At 35.1% G+C, this 19,206-nt stretch overlaps 1 protein-coding gene across 1 annotated transcript in view; it reads left to right on the top strand.

Moving 5' to 3' along the window:
• Positions 1 to 19,206, top strand: part of PRKCI (protein kinase C iota) — a gene marked incomplete at its 5' end in the record, with an annotated part of 79,720 nt that overhangs the window by 44,828 nt on the left and 15,686 nt on the right. Inside the window, 7 exons of the mRNA XM_079704806.1 lie at positions 618 to 758; positions 3,378 to 3,432; positions 4,499 to 4,557; positions 14,108 to 14,284; positions 15,385 to 15,482; positions 16,681 to 16,767; positions 18,605 to 18,740. Coding sequence (XP_079560932.1) covers positions 618 to 758; positions 3,378 to 3,432; positions 4,499 to 4,557; positions 14,108 to 14,284; positions 15,385 to 15,482; positions 16,681 to 16,767; positions 18,605 to 18,740 — 753 coding nt within the window. The remainder of the gene's footprint in view (positions 1 to 617; positions 759 to 3,377; positions 3,433 to 4,498; positions 4,558 to 14,107; positions 14,285 to 15,384; positions 15,483 to 16,680; positions 16,768 to 18,604; positions 18,741 to 19,206) is intronic.

The following is a 19,206-nucleotide window of genomic DNA, read 5'->3' as shown; positions in this document are numbered from 1 at the left end:
CCACCCGAGGTTCCCAAATTCCTGTTCCCAGTAGCACTGATATTTAAAAAGCTTTGAAGTGAGAAGTCACTTTAGGTGTTGCTCTTTAAGAGAGCAGTGATGACCTAAATGGGAAGGAAAGCCAAAAAAGAGGGGATATATGTATATGCATAGCTGATTCATTTTGCTGTACAGTAGAAACTAACAGAACTTTGTAAAGCAACTATACTCCTTAATAAAAATTAATTTTAAAAAAAGAGAGCAGGGCTTCGGTTTGACCTCTGAACAGACTGATAGGTTTATGTTTGCTTGGGAGTCCTTGCACAGCTTTTTCTGCCATGTGTTTTTCAAGTTTAATTCACTTTTCCTATTGTCGTTACTCTGAACTTAATTAGGTGAAGACTGAAAATTCGTGGACTTAGGAAACAACATGGTTGCAAATTTCAGTCTCTTTAAAACAAGCTCTCCTTTCTGTTTATTTTCCCATGATCATCATAGCTTTGGAAAAGTTATGTATGATGAAGGGAATTGAGTTAGAGAAGAAAGCCACTTACTTTCACTATTTTATGAGCAAACTGTTGGGAAATGATTATGACCTTTTTTTTGTTAATAAAATACTGTTGAATTACTTTCTCCAGCGTGCTCATTGTGCCATCTGCACTGACCGAATATGGGGGCTTGGACGTCAGGGATATAAGTGCATCAACTGCAAACTCCTGGTTCATAAGAAGTGCCACAAACTTGTAACAATTGAATGTGGGCGGCATTCTTTGCCACCGGTAAGACACTGTTGTCTAATTTTTTTTTATAGAGCATTTTTGATAACACTGCTAGAACAGAAGGCTAAAATAGGGGGGTGTTAAGGAATCACACAGCTCAACGGTGTTGTTACAGAATGTGGGTAGGAATACTTTAGGAGTCCAGTTAACATGTGAATTTTGGAATTGTTATTACAAATTTGTTTGTAGGATATGGTTAACTTCTTTGTTTGACCTGCTACAAAATGATTTGGTCTAAATTAGGAAAATGTAAGGAGAACCATTTAAAAGATATTTCTCTCTTCTTTAAGCTAAACTCTTTAGTTTATAGCTCGCATTATTCTAGCATCTATACTAAACAGAGATCAGGTGAGAAGAGTCAGAGTCTTCATGTTAGCTATGTAAAGTGTGAGATTACTGGTGAGTTTTTGCATTTAAAATTTTTATTTTTCACTTTCTATTTTAAATATGAAATTAAAACGTTCATTATAGAAAAAATAGAGAATAAAAATGAATAAAGAAAAATTAAACAAAAACCCCCATGAAATCTACCATCTAAAGGTAATTGTCATTTAGTGTATATTCTTCCAGAAGTATGCAAATTTATATGCATAAACATTTAAAATTTTTCTATAGAGTATAATGAACTTCCATATACCAGTCATCCAGCTCCAACAGTTACCACCTCACGACCAATCTCGTTTCATCTATACCCCACCCATTTAACCTGCCCTCATCCTATATTGTTTTGAAACAAATTCCAGATGTATTTCTGTATGTACCTCTAAAAGATAAGGACTGTTTTTTAAAAGTAGCTAAAAAATAAATTCCTTATATCAAATATCCATCCAGGCAATGTTCAAAATTTCAGTTGTCACATAAATGTTATAATTTTGTTTTCATAATTTTCATTGTGATGAATCAGGATTTAAATGAAGTTCATATTTGCAATTGATTGATCATATTTACAGTTGATTGATATGTCTTAGATATTTTTAAATTTACTGATTCTTCATCTCTCTCTCTTTTTTCCCTTACAATTTAATTATAGAAGAAACTGTGTTGTCATTTAAAGTGATTCAGAATTTTTCTCTTTGCTTCTCCATGGTTATGTTTAAAATGTTCCCCTGTCCTCTTTATTTTCTGTATATTATAGTTGAATGTAGAGGTTTGATTAGATTCTGGTTTTTGTTTTTTTGTGGGTTGTTTTGAGACTATTTCATAGAAGGTGGTGTGTTTATCCATCAGAAGGCATACAATGTTTGGTTATGTCTCGTACTTTTACATACTTTTTAACAAAAGTGAGGTCATATTTGTACTATTTTCTAACCCATTTTTCTCACTGAACAATAGATTTTGGTCATCTTTCTATATCTATCTATATCTTCATCAATTTTAGCAAAGTATTTTATGTGTTTATACCATAATTTATTTAATCTGTTCCCCATGATTGAACATTTGAGTTGTTTTCTAAATTTTCCTATGAGGAAAATCATAATGAACTTCCTGGTAAATAAATCTTATTATTTCCTTAAGGATTCAGAAGTAGAATTACTGGTTTAAAGGATATGTGTTTTTAAAAAGATCTGGGTTCGTCTTTCTAAGTTATCTTTTAGAATGATTATACCATGTTTATTTGTAGTACCTTCTTTGGACATTGTGGAAGTAGGTTATTACTGGTGGCTTGTTGGTAGTAGAATTATTTAGCCAGTTCATGTAAGTTTACAAATGGGTTTATAGTTAGGGAGGTAAAAAGCCAGTTTTAAGGAACAGCAGAAGGCCAAAAATTGTGAACATAATTTATCCAGGTTACTGTTGATATTCTTGAGTATTCTTAGGCAATGGAATGACTTGTGTGAGTTCATAAATGTAGAAGGAAAGAGGGCAGTGTTAGTGATTCTATTGATATTTTAGGATGGTGCTAAACACATTGAAAAACCCATGAGCTTATTTTTAAGGCAGGCTTAAAAGTATAACTTTATAACTAATGCTGCTTCTCAAGTTTGTTCTTTCTTGTTGGTATTCATTAAACCTTGGTCCAAAATTAATGAATAAGTAAGGTTTTGGTTTCAATTAGCATTGTTCCTGAGGCTACTGGCAGTTAGTTTCTTGGAGGTATTTCTTTTCCTTTTTTGGGTCACTGACCCCTTTGAGAATCTTCAGAAAAATGGGAAACCCATAAAATTTCACATATAATTTCAAGAAGTTTATAGACATCTTGAAGTCTGTTTCTGGACATCAGCTAAGTAACTCTATACTAAGACTCCTTTTGCCAAAGACTTAAAGTGAGTATGTGGAGCTCAAAGGAAGAATAGGTGGTATAGAGGAGAAATAAATCAGAGTATATAGGAGTTTAATTTGATTTCTAATTGATAGTCTGAAATTAGTTTTGTGTTTTTTCTGTGATCTGTAAAATGTGATAACATTACGTCATTCATAGGAATGTTGTATGGTTTCACATATAATAAAATTTAAAATAAATTATGTATAGTAATGTAATTCTCACTTATTAAGTTAAGTTTCAAATTTAAATTTTAATATGCTGTGTCTCATCGAAATGATGTTGTTTCTGGATTTATAGAGGTATTGGGGTTTCAAAAGAATGCACTAAGTTACTGTATCTTTGGAAATGATTTGTAGGAACCAATGATGCCCATGGACCAGTCATCCATGCACTCAGACCATGCACAGACAGGTAAGAATGACACTGGCACTAACCATTGCTCATTAACAAAGTGTCATTTAAAGACTTCTTTGTGTGAATCTTATACCTAAATTTAAAGACATTTATATTCTTCCCAAATAAAAGCTAGGTAACCATATTTTGTGGTGTTAACATCAGTCGCAGTAGTTAACATATGTTTAGCATTTTAAAAAGACAACTATGTAAACTACAACAAATGGTAATTTTCTTTAATTCAGATAAATTTCTTTTGAGACCCCTTTATATTCAGCAAACCTACTTTTTTTCAATAATGAAAACATACTGATTTTGTAGACCGTATTGACTATATTCAAGTGACCTGTTTTTATTAAAAACTCTATTATGAGATGAAGAAATGATGTTAAAAGATACAGAGATGCTGTATAGACAATTCAAAAAAGATCGTGTGAGTTCAAATGTCTAAAAAAAACCCAAATGTCTAGTAGATACAAAACCTTAAATATGTCTCTGGGAAATTTGGAGAGCAATTAAATGGGACAGAGCAGCCTGATCTGGGATGAATCAAGAAAAAGAAAACAAGGGAGTTTTTCTGGAAGGACAGAATTTAGTATCTTGTTCATGGAAGAAGCTGGTTGTATGAAATGTAGGCCTTTTTTTTTTTTTTTTTTTCTTTTTGACCCAAGTAGCTTTAAGGAATAGAAGCCTGGAGTCCAGTTGAGTCCAAACTAGAGACCCTCTATCACTATGCCTCAATCATACTAATATAATTAAGTAGGGTTTATAGAGTCACCCTTTTGGAAGGAATTGATTAATTTGTAAAGAAGAGAAATTTTTTTTAAACAGCAGAAGTATTTGTTAAAATCAGTACTTGGCTATTGATTAGTTCCTCCTCTCTTTACCCTCATTAAAGATTAGAATTTAACTGGTATTTATGTATAATTTGTTATTAGTAGGACAGATACTCAATTTTAAATGATGAACACTTATTCAGAAATAAAAACTAAGAAAAATCAAATCGAGAAAATTTTAAGTGTAACTCAGTTAATGTATACTATGTTTTTCTCTTTTGTTTTTAATGTTTGGGATTTTTTTTTAGTAATTCCATATAATCCTTCAAGTCATGAGAGTTTGGACCAAGTTGGTGAAGAAAAGGAGGTAAGATAATTAATTAGTCTTATGGTACATTATGTCATCAGCTTTTTAATGTGACAGTTTAAAAATATGGCAAATTGACTTGCTTAAATTTTAGATCATAATTTTGTAGGGATGATTTTTAGTGATTCTAGGGTTTTATTCTGAGTTAATTCAATAATTAAATTGCTAAAATCATTTAAATTAAGAAATAATCTGGTGGGATAACTTATATTCATTTAAGATAGCATAATCTAAAAATTATAATGTATTTAAGAATGGCATTTAGAATACTTGGTAGTATTGTTTAAAATATAGATCCTTCCATTTTATGGGCAAATTGTTTATTTAAAATATAAATCATTAAGCATCTTAACTGCCCATCTTTTTTCTGACTATTAAACATTTTATCAGCTTTTAAAACAGTTTAATTAAAATGATAACCAATTTCTTGAAAAAAGCTTATAGTAAAAAAGATTTATCGTGCCTCACACCTTCCACTTCCACTTTGACTTCTGAGAGGCAACCCCTTTTAGGCATTTCTAGTTGTGTCCACAATGTTTATACCTCTCTTTTTCAATTTTTCAACTTTATATATTTCTAACCATGAAAGGTTTAAACTAGTACAATACCCCGCCCCCCGGCTCCCCCCGCCCCCCGCTTTTCTCTTCTCTTTCCAATGTTTGATAGGTGTATCATGTTTTACTCTGGGTAACCTTTTTATTACAGAAAATTTCAAACATCAATAAAAGTAAATAATACTATTCCAAGCTCCTGTGTCCATTACCCAGTTAAAACAATTGTCCGTACATGTTTTGTCTACCAGCTTGCCTCACTCCTGTAATGTTTTGAAGCACATCTGTTGGTTACCTATTTAATCTATCTCAGTTTATTATTCCATCAATTTAGTCAATACCTTGACTCTCCTTTAGCCATCCTTTCTCTTTCTTCCAGCTTTCCTCTTTTAGCTACATATTTACTTTTATGCTGCCAAGGTTATTAACATTCATAATCTGTCCTGCAAGTGTAACCACATCTTTCATATTTTGTTCATTGGTTGACAATGAGTCATCCAAAGGAGGAAATTCTTAATAATAAGGAACAAATTCTCTGTTCTTCTGGCACCATGAGTTGGTAAAGTTTCCTTTTGTTTGATCCTTGATGTTATTTTATAGCTTTTTGTTCTTTTTGGAATTTCTCATTGCCTTAAATATTATTTATTGGTTTGGTTGTTTACCAAAGACTCATTTGGTTTTATTTTCAAGACTTTTAATACATTTAAAAATTGAAGAATAATATAGAGCAAAGTGCACAAATCATGGGTATATACCTGGGTCAATTTTCACAGAGTGGACACTACATAATGACCACACAGATGAATAAATAGGACCTACTACACATCCCAGGGGCCCATCTTGTGCCTTCTCCAAGTCACTGACATTCCCTCCTCCCTTCAAGTAACCACAGTCTTAACACCACAGATTAGTTCTGCTCTTTTCCCCAAGCTTTTTATAAATGGAGTCACACAGTATGTTTTGTTTCTGGCTTCTTTTGTTCAATATTGTGTTTGTGAGGTTCAGCCATGTTTTATATAGCAGTATATCATTTATTTTCACTGTTGTTTCAATTTATCTATTCTGTTGACTTCCCCCCACAGGACTGGGATTATTATGATATGCTGCTATGAACATTCTTGTAAATGTAGTTTGGTGCACATATTTAAGCATTTCTGTTAGGTACATAACTAGGAGTGGAATTCCTGAGTCTTATGTACATTAGTAAATAATGCCAAGCAGTTTCCCAAAGTACTTGTATCAATTTATACTTTCACCAACAATGTGTGAGGATTTGATTTGCTCCACATCCTCATCAACACGTTGTGTAGTATGTCTTTTAAATTTTAGCCAACCTGTTGAATGTTGTAGTTTTTATGTGCATTTCCCTGCTGCGTACCTTTTCATGTATTTATTGACCATTTGGATATAATCTTTAGTTAAGTGTCTGTTTATATCTCTTCTAAAAAAGTGAGTGGTCTGCCCTTGTTGTAACGATTTGTGGGAGTTTTTGGTATATTCTCAGCATTAAGCTTTTATCAGTTATATATTGCAAATAGATTCTGCCACTCAATAGCTTGTATTTTCACTGTGTTAATGGTATCATTGATGAACAGATGTTCATGATTTTTTTCTTTTTAACATCTTCATTGGAGTATAATTGCTTTACAATGTTGTGTTAGTTTCTGCTGTGTAACAAAATGATTCAGCTATATGTATACATATATCCCCATATCCCCTCCCTCTTGCGACTCCCTCCCACCCTCCCTATCTCACCCCTCTAGGTGGTCACAAAGCACCGAGCTGATCTCCCTGTGCTATGCAGCTGCTTCCCACTAGCTAGCTATTTTACATTTGGTAGTGTATATATGTCAATGCTACTCTCTCACTTCGTCCCAGCTTACCCTTCCCCCTCCCCGTGTCCTCAAGTCCATTGTCTACGTCTGTGTCTTTATTCCTGTCCTGCCCCTAGGTTCATCAGAACCACTTTTTTTTTAGATTCCATATATATGTGTTAGCATATGGTATTTGTTTTTCTCTTTCTGACTTACTTTACTCTGTATGACAGACTCTAGGTCCATCCACCTCACTAGAAATAACTCAATTTCATTTCTTTTTATGGCTGAATAATATTCCATTGTATATATGTGCCACATCTTCTTTATCCATTCATCTGTTGATGGACGCTTAGGTTGCTTCCATGTCCTGGCTATTGTAAAGAGTGCTGCAGTGAACATGGTGGAGCATGACTCTTTTTGAATTATGGTTTTCTCAGGGTATATGCCCAGTAGTGGGATTGCTGGGTCATATGGTAGTTCTATTTTTAGTTTTTTAAGGAACCTCCATACGGTTCTCCATAGTGGCTGTATCAGTTTACATTCCCACCAGCAGTGCAAGAAGGTTCCCTTTTCTCCACACCCTCTCCAACATTTATTGTTTGCAGATTTTTTGATGATGGCCATTCTGACTGGTGTGAGGTGATACCTCATTGTAGTTTTGATTTGCATTTCTCTAATTATTAGTGATGTTGAGCATCCTTTCATGTGTTTGTTGGCAATCTGTATATCTTCTTTGGAGAAATGTCTATTTAGGTCTTCTGCCCATTTTTGGATTGGGTTGTTTGTTTATTTGATATTGAGCTGCATGAACTGCTTGTATATTTTGGAGATTAATCCTTTGTCAGTTGCTTCATTTGAAAATATTTTCTCCCATTCTGAGGGCTGTGTACATCTGTCTGTTCTTTTTTGGGTAGAGATTTTGGGGCCTGTTTAAGAAATCTTTGTCTTTTTGAAGATTATTGAAGACATTGAAAAGACTATACTTTCCTCCATTATTCTGCAGAGGTATCTTTTCATCAATTATATGCCCATTACATGGTCTATTTCTGGATTCTTTTTTATTTTCCATCATTTATTTATTCTTATGCTGATATCATGCTGTCATTATTATTATTTTTTTTTTGCCGTTCACGGGCCTCTCAGTGTTGTGGCCTCTCCCGTTGCAGAGCACAGGCTCCGGACGCGCAGGCTCAGCAGCCATGGCTCATGGGCCTAGCCGCTCCGCGGCATGTTGGATCTTCCCGGACCGGGGCACGAACCCGTGTCCCCTGCATCGGCAGGCGGACTCTCAACCACTGCGCCACCAGGGAAGCCCTGTCATTATTATTATAGGTTTATAATAAGTCTTTTATATCTAGTAAAGTTCTACTTTGTTCTGGGAATTATCTTGGCTACTCATACTAGCTTTTTGAATTTCCATGTAAATTTTAGAATTAGCTCACTAGTTTCCATAGAATCAAGGAAATAAACCAAACCTGTTGATCAATTTCAGGAAAAGTGATATCTACAATATTAAGTCCTCATCCATGAACATGACATGTTCTTCCATTGACTTAGGTCTTCTTTCATTTCTCTCAGTGTTTTATAGTTTTCAAAGTTCTTCCACTAGAGGTATTGGAGGTAAATGGTATTCTTTTAAAATTTAATTGTCTATTTAATATTGTTATATGGAAATAAGGTTTTTTTCCTAAATTGCCTTGTATCCTGAGACCTTGCTAAATTCACGTATTAATTCTAATAGCTATCTAAAGATACTCTTAGATTTTCTAAGTATATGATCATCTTATCATGAATAATAGTTTCATTTTTTCCTTTTCCAATCTTATAGATTTTTTTCAGTTTTCTTACCTTATTGAGTTAGCAAGGACCTCTATAAATGGCCAAAATAATGTTGAAAAGAAGTGACAATCAGATATTATTGTCTTGTTCCGCATCTCAGAGGGAAATCTTCCAATATCTTATCATTAAGTTTGATGTTTGCTATAGGTTTTTATTCTGTAGATACCCTTATCAGAATGAGGGACTTTGTCTCTATTCCTAGTTTGCTAAGATTTTTGTTTTCATCTTGAAAAATGTTGAATTTTTTTTTTTTTTTTTTTGCGGTACATGGGCCTCTCACTCTTGTGGCCTCTCCCGTTGTGGAGCACAGGCTCCGGACATGCAGGCTCAGCGGCCATGGCTCACGGGCCCAGCCGGTCCACGGCATGTGGTATCTTCCCAGACCGGGGCATGAACCCGTGTCCCCTGCATCGGCAGGCAGACTCTCAACCACTGCGCCACCAGAAAAGCCCAAGATGTTGAACTTTATCACAACATTTTATGGCATTTGTGGAGTTGATCATGTGTAAATTTCTTTCTTTTTTTTTTTTTTTTAATTAAATTTATTTATTTATTTATTTTGGCTGTGTTGGGTCTTCGTTGCTGCGTGTGGGCTTTCTCTGGTTGCGGCAGGCAGGGGCTACTCTTCATTGCTGTGCACGGGCTTCTCATTGCAGTGGCTTCTCTTATTGCGGAGCATGGGCTCTAGGTGCGTGGGCTTCAGTAGTTGTGGTGCACGGGCTTAGTTGCTCCGCGGCATGTGGGTTCTTCCCCGACCAGGGCTCGAGCCCATATCTCCTGCGTTGGCAGGTGGATTCTTAACCACTGCGCCACCAGGGAAGCCCAGTTTCAGTAAATTTCAAATGTTAAGCCTGTTTTTCGTTTCTGGAATAAACTCCCTGTGTCATGATGTATAATTCTCTTTGTATATTGGTAGATCTGATTTGCCAATATTTAATTTAGGTTTCTGAAAAAATTAACAAGAATCATTGACCTGTAATTTTCCCTTTTTGTATTGGATTGTGAAGTTTTGGTATCAAAATAATACTGGGCTCATAAAATGATTTTGGAATTTTTCCTATTCCCAAGGAAAATTCTTATAAGATTGACATTGTTTCTTTCTTACATTTTTGGAAGAATTCACCAGAAAAGCACTCTGGGCCTGGAGGGTTTGTTTGTTTTGTTTTGTTTGTTTGTTTGTTTGTTTCATGGGAAGGATTTCATTCTTCGTTCTATTTCTGAATAGATCTAGGGCAATTTAGCTTCTCTGTTTCCTCTTGTGTTATTCCTTGGAATTTGTCTAACCTAAATTTTCAAATTTATTGACACAAAGTTGTTAATTGCTGAGAATATGAAATGATATCCTTTTTTACTCCTGATAAAAAGTTACTGTGCGTTCCCTTTTTCTTCATCAGTTTTGCCAAGGGGATGTCAATTTATTAGTCTTTTCAAAGAACTAACTTTTGGCTCTTTGTTGAATTCTTATATCCTATTCTATTTCATTGATTTCTCTTCTCATTATTTCCTTATGCTTTTTTGTCATTCACTTTTTTTTAATACATTCTTGTTTTAATATTCTTTTCCATTATGGTTTATCACAGGATATTGAATATAGTTCCCTGTGCTATACATTAGGACCTTGTTGTTTATCCATTCTAAATGTAATAGTTTGCATCTGCTAATCCCAAATTCCCAGTTCATCCCTCCCCCACCCCCACTCCTGCCCCCAGCAACCACAAATCTGTTCTCTATGTATATGAGTCTGTTTCTGTTTTGTAGATAGGTTCATTTATGCCATATTTTAGATTCCACATATAAGTGATATCATATGGAATTTGTCTTTCTCTTTCTGACTTACTTAGTATGATAATCTCTAGTTGCATCCATGTTGCTGCAAGTGGCATTATTTCATTCTCTTTTTTTTATGGCTGGGTAGTATTCCATGGTATATATGTACCACGTCTTCTTTATTCATTCACCTGTTGATGGACATTTAGGTTGTTTCCATGTTTTGGCTATTGTGAACAGTGCTGCTATGAACATAGTGGTGCATGTATCTTTTTGAATTATAGTTTTGTCCAGTTTTGTCTTTGAATTATAGTTTTGGTATATTCCTAGGAGTGGGATTGCTAGATTATATGGTAATTCTATTTTTAGTTTTCTGAGGAACTTCCATATAGTTTTCCTAGTGGCTGTACCAACTTACATTCCCACCAACAGTGTAGGATGGTTCCCTTTTCTCCACACCCTCTCCAGCATTTGTTATTTGTAGACTTTTTAATGATGGCCATTCTGACTGGTGTGAGGTGGTATTTCATTGTGGTTTTGATTTGCATCTCTCTAATAATTAGTGATGTTGAGCATCTTTTCATTTGCCTACTGGCCATCTGTGTCATTCACTTTTAAATATATCTTAATCTGTATTATGATTTCTTCTTTGATCCATGTATTATTTAAAAGTATTGTTATACTAATTAATTTTCAAATACGTGGGAATTTTTTTTATTATTGTATTGAATAGCTTAATTCTGCTGCAGGTCAGAGAATGTATTCTATTCTGTGTGATTTCAGTCTTTTGAACTTTTTTGAAACTTGCTTGAAGACCAAGCACACAGGCATTGGTGAATGTTCCATATGTATTTTTGAATATAATATATTCTGTAGTTGTTGGGTGCAGTATTCTATACAGATCAAGTAAGTCAAGAGTAGTAACAGTGTTATTCAGTCTTCTGTTACCTCACTGACTGCATGTTCTTTCTCTACAAACAGGTTCCATTTAGAATTTACCTGTCCCTTTTAGTTTTGTTAGTTTTTGCTTTACATATTTTGAGGCTATGTTATTGAGTACATGTAGATTTAGAATCATAATATCTTACATTGGATTAATGCTTTTTCATAAAGAAATACCCCTCTCTATTTGTAGTAATGCTTCCTTGCCTAAAGTCCTTATGTTAAGTAATTGCTGTGTAACAAATTACCTTAAAATATAGTGGCTTAAAACAACAAAATTTATTATGTCATAATTTCTGTGGGTCAGGAATCCAGGTTCTTGTCTCAGAGTCCCTTAGAGGCTGCAATCAGTGTACTGGCAAAGACTGCTGTCGTCTCAAGGCTCAACTGAGGAAGAAACTGCTTCCATACTTACTCACCTCATTGTTGGCAGGATTCAGTTCCTTGCCATGTGGCCTCTCCATAGGGCAGCTCACAGCAAGGTAGTTTGCTTCATCAGAGCAAGCAAGCAATAAGATCCAGAGATTGAATGCCAGCAAAACAGACCTCACAGTCTTTTGTAACCTAGTCTCAGAAGTGCCATCCCTTCATTTTTGCCATATTTTTTTCATCAGAAGCAAGTCATTAGGTCCAGCCTATACTCGAGGGGATTATACAAGGGCATGAATACTAGGAGGTGGGGATCACTGGGGTCCTCATAGAAGTCAGCCTACCACAGTTGGCTACAGCTACTTTGTCTCATGTTACTTTAGCTACAGCTCTTTTTTGGTTAGTGATTACGTGGTATATAGTTTCTTACCCTTTTACTTTGAACCTTTCTGTACACATATATATCTTACTAACATGATAGAATTGGACTTCCCCCTCTGGTTTGATAGTCCTTAGCTGTAGTATTTAGTGTGTTTTAATATTTATGTATTGTTACATTTAATATAAGTATATTTAAACTAACAACTTATTTGTATTTAAATCTACCAATTTACTATGTTTTCTGTATCATCTATTTATGTTACTTTTCTAGCCTTCTTTTGGGTTAATTTTTTTTTTTTTCTCACCTCTTTTAGCTTGTTTCACATTCTTTTGCTTTTTTATTACTGGTTGTTCTAGAGATTGCATCTTATACCCTTAACTTATTTAAATTTAATTCAAATTATTAATAATACTTTTTACCATTTTCCAGGATATGCAAGGACCTTAGAACACTTTAAATTCACTCATGCTCCCTTCCTGTCTTTACTGCTATTTTTGTCATATTTTAAAATTCTATATGTTTGTGTTAGTGTTCTTAAACAGTCAATCCTTATTTAGGTTTATCCACATTTTATTCTTTTTGTTCTGCTTTTGTTCCTGTGTGTCTGCCTTCCATATGAGATCATCTTTCTTCTTCTTGAAGAACTCAATATTTCCTTGAGTGAGAACCAACTAGTGACGGATTTCCTTAGTTTTTGTTTGTCTGAAAATGTATTTATTTCATTTTCATTTTGAAGGCTATTTTTACAGGCTGTAGGATTGTAGATAAGCAAGGGGGAGACGGGGGTAAGCCATTTAAAAGGTGACATTCCACTGTTTTCTGGCTTCTGTCATTTCATTCAGCCTTATTATTGTTTATGTGAAGGAACTGTGCTTTCATTCCATTTGATTCTCTTTTATAGCTTCCAGTTAACCATATTTAAAGTCTATACATTGCTTTATCTTTTTACCATTTTCTGCTTTCTTAATGTGCCCTAATCTGGTTTCTTTCTCTCCTTTTTATTTATTCTTGTTATCAAGTCAGATTATTATTTCCCAATTTTCTTTCAGATAATCATCCTCCTTCAATTTTCATAATACTTTTTTTTTTCCTGTTTTGTGCTTACTAGCTTATCTTTCTGAAAATTTGCTCCTTGCTTTTGCTGATACTCTTCACTTCAGAAAATTCATACTTAATTCTCATGGGTATATCTGTTGGTTGTATGCTGGGAATTTTGCAGGCATCTAATAAAAGATTATCTTTAGTCTTCTTTATAAATTTCCAGAAGCCTAAGTTTCTACTTGTGAATGAATTACAGGGCTGACTTTGTCATTCCACAGGAGTCTTGGTATTGTGTAGAAAAGAATGTTTTACATTAGCTGAACTGCCTCATGCTTGTTTTCTGCCTGTAGCTTAACTCAGATTTCATACATTAAGCTTCTGGCAGACTCTTTCATCTTGATGTCCCATTGTAACTTCTAACTTCAGTATGAAAAACTGAGCTCATTATCTCATCAACTCTGTCAATCTTACCGTGTGCTCACACTTTATTTTTCTATCAGTGCCACCTCCAGTCTCCCAGTCACCAAAGTTAGTGTCATTTTTTTATTCATGTGTCTCCACTGCCTCCATACCCAAAAGTTATCAGATTTAAGACATCCTTCAATGTTTCTCAGATTTCAACTCCTTCTCCTTTCCTAACACCACCCCTCTGACCTCAACTCATGAATTCATCCTACCTCTTGAGTAGTTAGATTATATCATTTAGAATGATATAAGAAACTAATTAAGAACTTAAATTAGAAAATATTTTAAAATCTTATAGGTATAACTAGGTGTTAGAAGTATATTGTGTTATGCAAAATACTTCAGGTATAACTGTTTGCCATAAATGTTCTCAACAGGCAATGAACACCAGGGAAAGTGGCAAAGCTTCATCCAGTTTAGGTCTTCAGGATTTTGATTTGCTCCGTGTAATAGGAAGAGGAAGTTATGCCAAAGTACTATTGGTGCGATTAAAAAAAACAGATCGTATTTATGCAATGAAAGTTGTGAAAAAAGAGCTTGTCAATGATGATGAGGTAAGCACAATGATGTTTTATTACCTCTAAACTGTTAAGTTGGCTTAAGTGTACTATTTCAGAAAAAAACTGCCATGAACCAGCCGGAGAAAGAGGATTTCACCGCCCAGGGTCAGAAGGGAAGGGGTAAGGAACTGAAGTAGCACCAACGAATGGGGTCAGAAGGACCAAGACAACTGATGGTTGCAAGGCAAATTTTATTGCGCTACAGTTGCAGATTATATAGACTAGAAAAAGGAAGGTTGCCAGATGGTGGTTTACATTATCTATAGACTGTCTCGGCTCAAGTTTAATTTCCCTGGGAGAAAACCCATAAACCCAGAATCATCAAAACTAACCTGCATGTGCAGGGGAGAGACAGCTTTGCTTGTCTCATTTTACATTCTTTCTGATCTCTGGGCCCTGGTGATTTATCTCCCATGGAATGGAACAAGGAGGAGAACAAGTAGGCACAGTCCCTTCGAGCAGTGGTGGCATGCCTGGCATGTCCGCAGCCTGCTCTCAAAGCTGACTGTTTCCCACAAAAAACCTCAATGTTTATGCCTTATTATTTCAGCCTACTTTTCTAAATACATGCTTCAAACAGATTATTTAAGGTATATTTAAAGTTACCTGATGGGGACTTCCCTGGTGGCGCAGTGGTTAAGAATTCGCCTGCCAGTGCAGGGGACATGGGTTCGATCCCTGGTCTGAGAAGATCCCATATCCTGTGGAGCAACTAAGCCCATGCACCACAACTACTGAGCCTGCACTCTAGAGCCTGCGAGCCACATATGAAGACCCAACACAGCCAGATAAATAAATAAATAAAGTTATCTGATGATTATTAGATTTTTTAAAAATAAAAATCAAACCATATTATTATCAAGGGCAAGTACTTGAGCTTTGTAAAATTTTCTAGACTGTTGCATAATATCAGAAGATTTACTGGTAGTATTTTCTCTTTGTATATAAATTACTATTTCATGATTATCAATGCTTTTGATATTTAGCCTAGTTAATAATTGCATTTATGGTAATAGAATTACTAGAACAAATTTATCATAGTTTTGATGATATCATTTCAGTTTGACATAGATTTCTTTTGTATTTTAAAATAGGATATTGACTGGGTACAGACAGAGAAGCATGTTTTTGAGCAGGCATCTAATCACCCTTTTCTTGTTGGGTTGCATTCTTGCTTCCAGACAGAAAGCAGGTAAGATTGAAAGATAATGGAATGATACCTGGGTTTTACACATTTTGGTGTATTACACAATAAGAACCCTTTCTGCAGTAATTCCTAAAGTGGAAGTCACATGGAGACAGACACAACAGTATTATGCTTGTAATTTCCTGCTACTCATACTCCAACCAGTGATATCAATTTGACATTGAATCAGCATTAGGAAATTACCTGCTTTGGGCAAAAAAAAAAAAAAAAAAAAGAATAGCCAGGGCTTCCCTGGTGACGCAGTGGTTGAGAGTCTGCCTGCCGATGCATGGGACACGGGTTCGTGCCCCGGTCCGGGAAGATCCCACATGCTGCGGAGCAGCTGGGCCCGTGAGCCATGGCCGCTGAGCCTGTGCGTCCGGAGCCTGTGCTCCGCAACGGGAGAGGCCACAATGGTGAGAGGCCTGCGTACCACAAAAAAAAAAAAAAAAAAAAAAATAGCCAGGTCATAATTATGGCAGTTGAAATCCAACCTTTTAAATATCACCAAGATTCTAGTTTTAGAACTTAAATGTTCCTAGAGTTTAATTAGGGGGATAGATTCTAACTTCTTTTGCCTTAAGTGACGGTTGAAAATGACTTACACATTGCACATTCTAAAATTGGGGTGGGAGTGAGAGCTCTGGATTGCAAATGGTACTATTGGCTGGGCCACAAAGTTCATTCAGGTTTTTCGTTACGATCTTATGGAAAAACCCAAACGAACTTTTTGGCCAACCCAATACTTTAGAATAGAAGTAGCAGGTTACAAATTATCTTTCTGATTTACTTTCTTGTATCTTCTGTGATTAAACAGCTTTCTACTCCAGTCACCCTTTGTTTCCACCAAATTCCTGTAATTTTTGTTAAGGGTGAATCATGTAGAATGCTCTCTATGCTGTGACTGGTCTCTATAGTTTTTTTTTTTTTTTGCGGTACGTGGACCTCTCACTGTCGTGGCCTATCCCATTGCTGGGCACAGGCTCCGGACGCGCAGACCCAGCGGCCATGGCTCACGGGCCCAGCTGCTCCGCGGCATGCGGGATCCTCCCGGAACGGGGCACGAACCCGTGTCCCCTGCATCGGCAGGTGGACTCGCAACCACTGCGCCACCAGGGAAGCCCTGGTCTCTATAGTTTTAAAATGCAAAGTTACACCACCTTATTTTGGATCTTGGTTTCATGTGTTCTCTCCTGTTTTTTAGATTGTTCTTTGTCATAGAGTATGTTAATGGAGGAGATCTAATGTTTCATATGCAGCGACAAAGAAAACTTCCTGAAGAACATGCCAGGTAAGTTTTTTGTTTATTGTTTGCTTGTGTTGAAGTTTGGTGGGAGGAGCTGTGGGACTTTTTATATGCCAGTGGTTGAAAACAGTAGATAAATCATTTATTTTGATACGAGCTAATTCTTTATAAGTCATGTAAAGGCTGAGCTAAAAGTTAAATTATATTATAATGTGATATATATTACATATATAATATAATTATAAGCAATTGAGAAGTACAAACAATGTTAAAACAGAAACCTTTAGTCTACGAAACTCAATTATTTTCAAATATTTTATCTATTCAGTATCAGCCACTAAGATAATTAATGAATTTATAAACACTTCTTAATCTTATCAAGTTTGCAGTGATCACTGACAGTTTTTCATTAGAGGATTATTATTCATATATACTTGAGAGTAATAAAACAATTCCTCTTAACCTATTATGTAATCGACTGTTCTTCCATAATTATAATTTCTGAATTGTTCTGCCTTTGGCTTCCCCCACTCTGATCCCATACATGTTGATTAATAAAAGAAAAGAGTATTAAATATCATTTATTTGTTTAGTGCCCTTAATTTGATACTCTTATACAGGATTGTAAGTTGTTGGAGGACTTAGGTGGGGAAGGATCATGGCCTTGGATAAGAAGTTTAATCCATGAGTGCCATGTTTTGTTTTGTTTTTTACTCATAATTAGCAGTAATTCTACCCTTTTGCACTTCACAAGAGTAATGCCAAAATGAAGCATGTGAGTTTGTATATGTATGTAACAAAGGCTAGAGATTTATTTTAAAAAATAACTTATTTAGTGGAAATCTTGCTATTCATTGATATTTCTTGTCAAAAGAGATAATAGCTTTCAATTTTATAAGACGGTATAAAGTGTATTAATTTTTCTCAGGGCCAAACTGCTGTTGTTGTTGTTGTTTAATTTACTGTATGTTCATTATTTATTTAGGCTTTAGCAAATGGTCACCCTTCATGGCAAAGCCACAGATGATATTTTGAATTGTGAATATAGCCGGTATTTGTTCCTTGTTTGTTCAGCTGGACTTGGGGAAAATAGTCTTATTTTTATTGTATTACAGTGCCCGTTCTGGTTTTATATCATCTTTGCTTTTCTAAGAACCAGAGTATAGGATAAGAGCTCAAGTTCCCTATTCTTAGAATTAAGTAGCTGGAAGGTGTGTATTATGTACCTCCAAACATGATCATGATAACATTCACCAAAGCAGCCAGAAACCAGCTAGGGTGTTTCATTTTCATTATTCAGGTCAAAAATTCTGCTTACCGCCAATGAGTTGGTGGCAGTTTTGAAAAGTTCTTTCTGTTGTAAAATAATTTCTTTTAATTCCTTTTCTAGAATTTTGGTATGGATTTTATGGTTTGAGTGGTCAGCTTTTGGTATTCTTTCTATTTTAGACCAATCAGTGGTTCTTAGCATTTCGGGAGGTCACTGATCCCTTAGAGAAGTGATGAAAGCTATGGAAACTCTGTAGAAGGTGTCTGTGTACATACAACTTGGCGTCCAGTTGTAGGAGTGTGGACTTTCTGAAGTCCATCCAAGGGCCCAGATTAAGAATCCCTGCTTGAGACTTTCAAATTAAACCTTATGAAAAGTATGGGTTTAATTTAGACTGGAACTTTATAATTGTGTTTAGGGCTCAGCTATCTTAAAGTGGCACTTCAATTTGTGTTTTGGTATTGTTCCTAAAAACATTGAGAGAAAAAAATCTTTTGACATGATTTTGATGTTCTGGTTTGCAGATGGGAGTAGGATTTAAATACCTTTCTGTAGGCACTTACCACAATTTAAAAATTTGAATCAAATGAATAATTTTTCGTTTTATTTTAGATTTTACTCCGCAGAAATCAGTCTAGCATTAAATTATCTTCATGAACGGGGTATAATTTATAGAGATTTGAAATTGGACAACGTGTTGCTGGACTCTGAAGGACACATTAAACTCACTGACTATGGCATGTGTAAGGTGAGGGGAAATTTCTAGTTGTTCAGAAGATCTCAGCAGCTCAGGAAATTGTTTCAGTCAAATAACTTTGTATTTAATGATGGGGAAATAAGTGCTACTTTGTGCTAGAATTCCAAAAAGTATCCTAAACAAAGACAAATGTACTGATTTCCTAGCCATTTACAAAATTCCATATTTTCTGTGAGTGTTATATGTGCTATTAGAGTCAAGTTCTTTTTATTGTCTGTAATTTTTTGTCTTCAAAGTTGTGACACTATTGAAGAAAATTTGGAGGTAAAAACTGTCTACAAACCCACAACTTTAAAACAACTGCTTGCATATCACCTTCCAGTTTTTGCCATTTAATTGTGACTCTTAATGATGCACTCAAGATTTTCTTAGGAAATCTAACATTTTTTATATATTTAAATTTAAATATCTGACATAAAATTCAGTAAAGCAAAACAAGAATTTTAGTTACTCTCAG

This window comes from Hyperoodon ampullatus (genome assembly GCF_949752795.1).
Source record: "Hyperoodon ampullatus genome assembly, chromosome: 5".
Taxonomy (NCBI): Eukaryota; Metazoa; Chordata; class Mammalia; order Artiodactyla; family Ziphiidae; genus Hyperoodon; species Hyperoodon ampullatus.
Note: the sequence above shows the minus strand (reverse complement) of the source record. Positions and strands in the feature narration are given on the sequence as shown.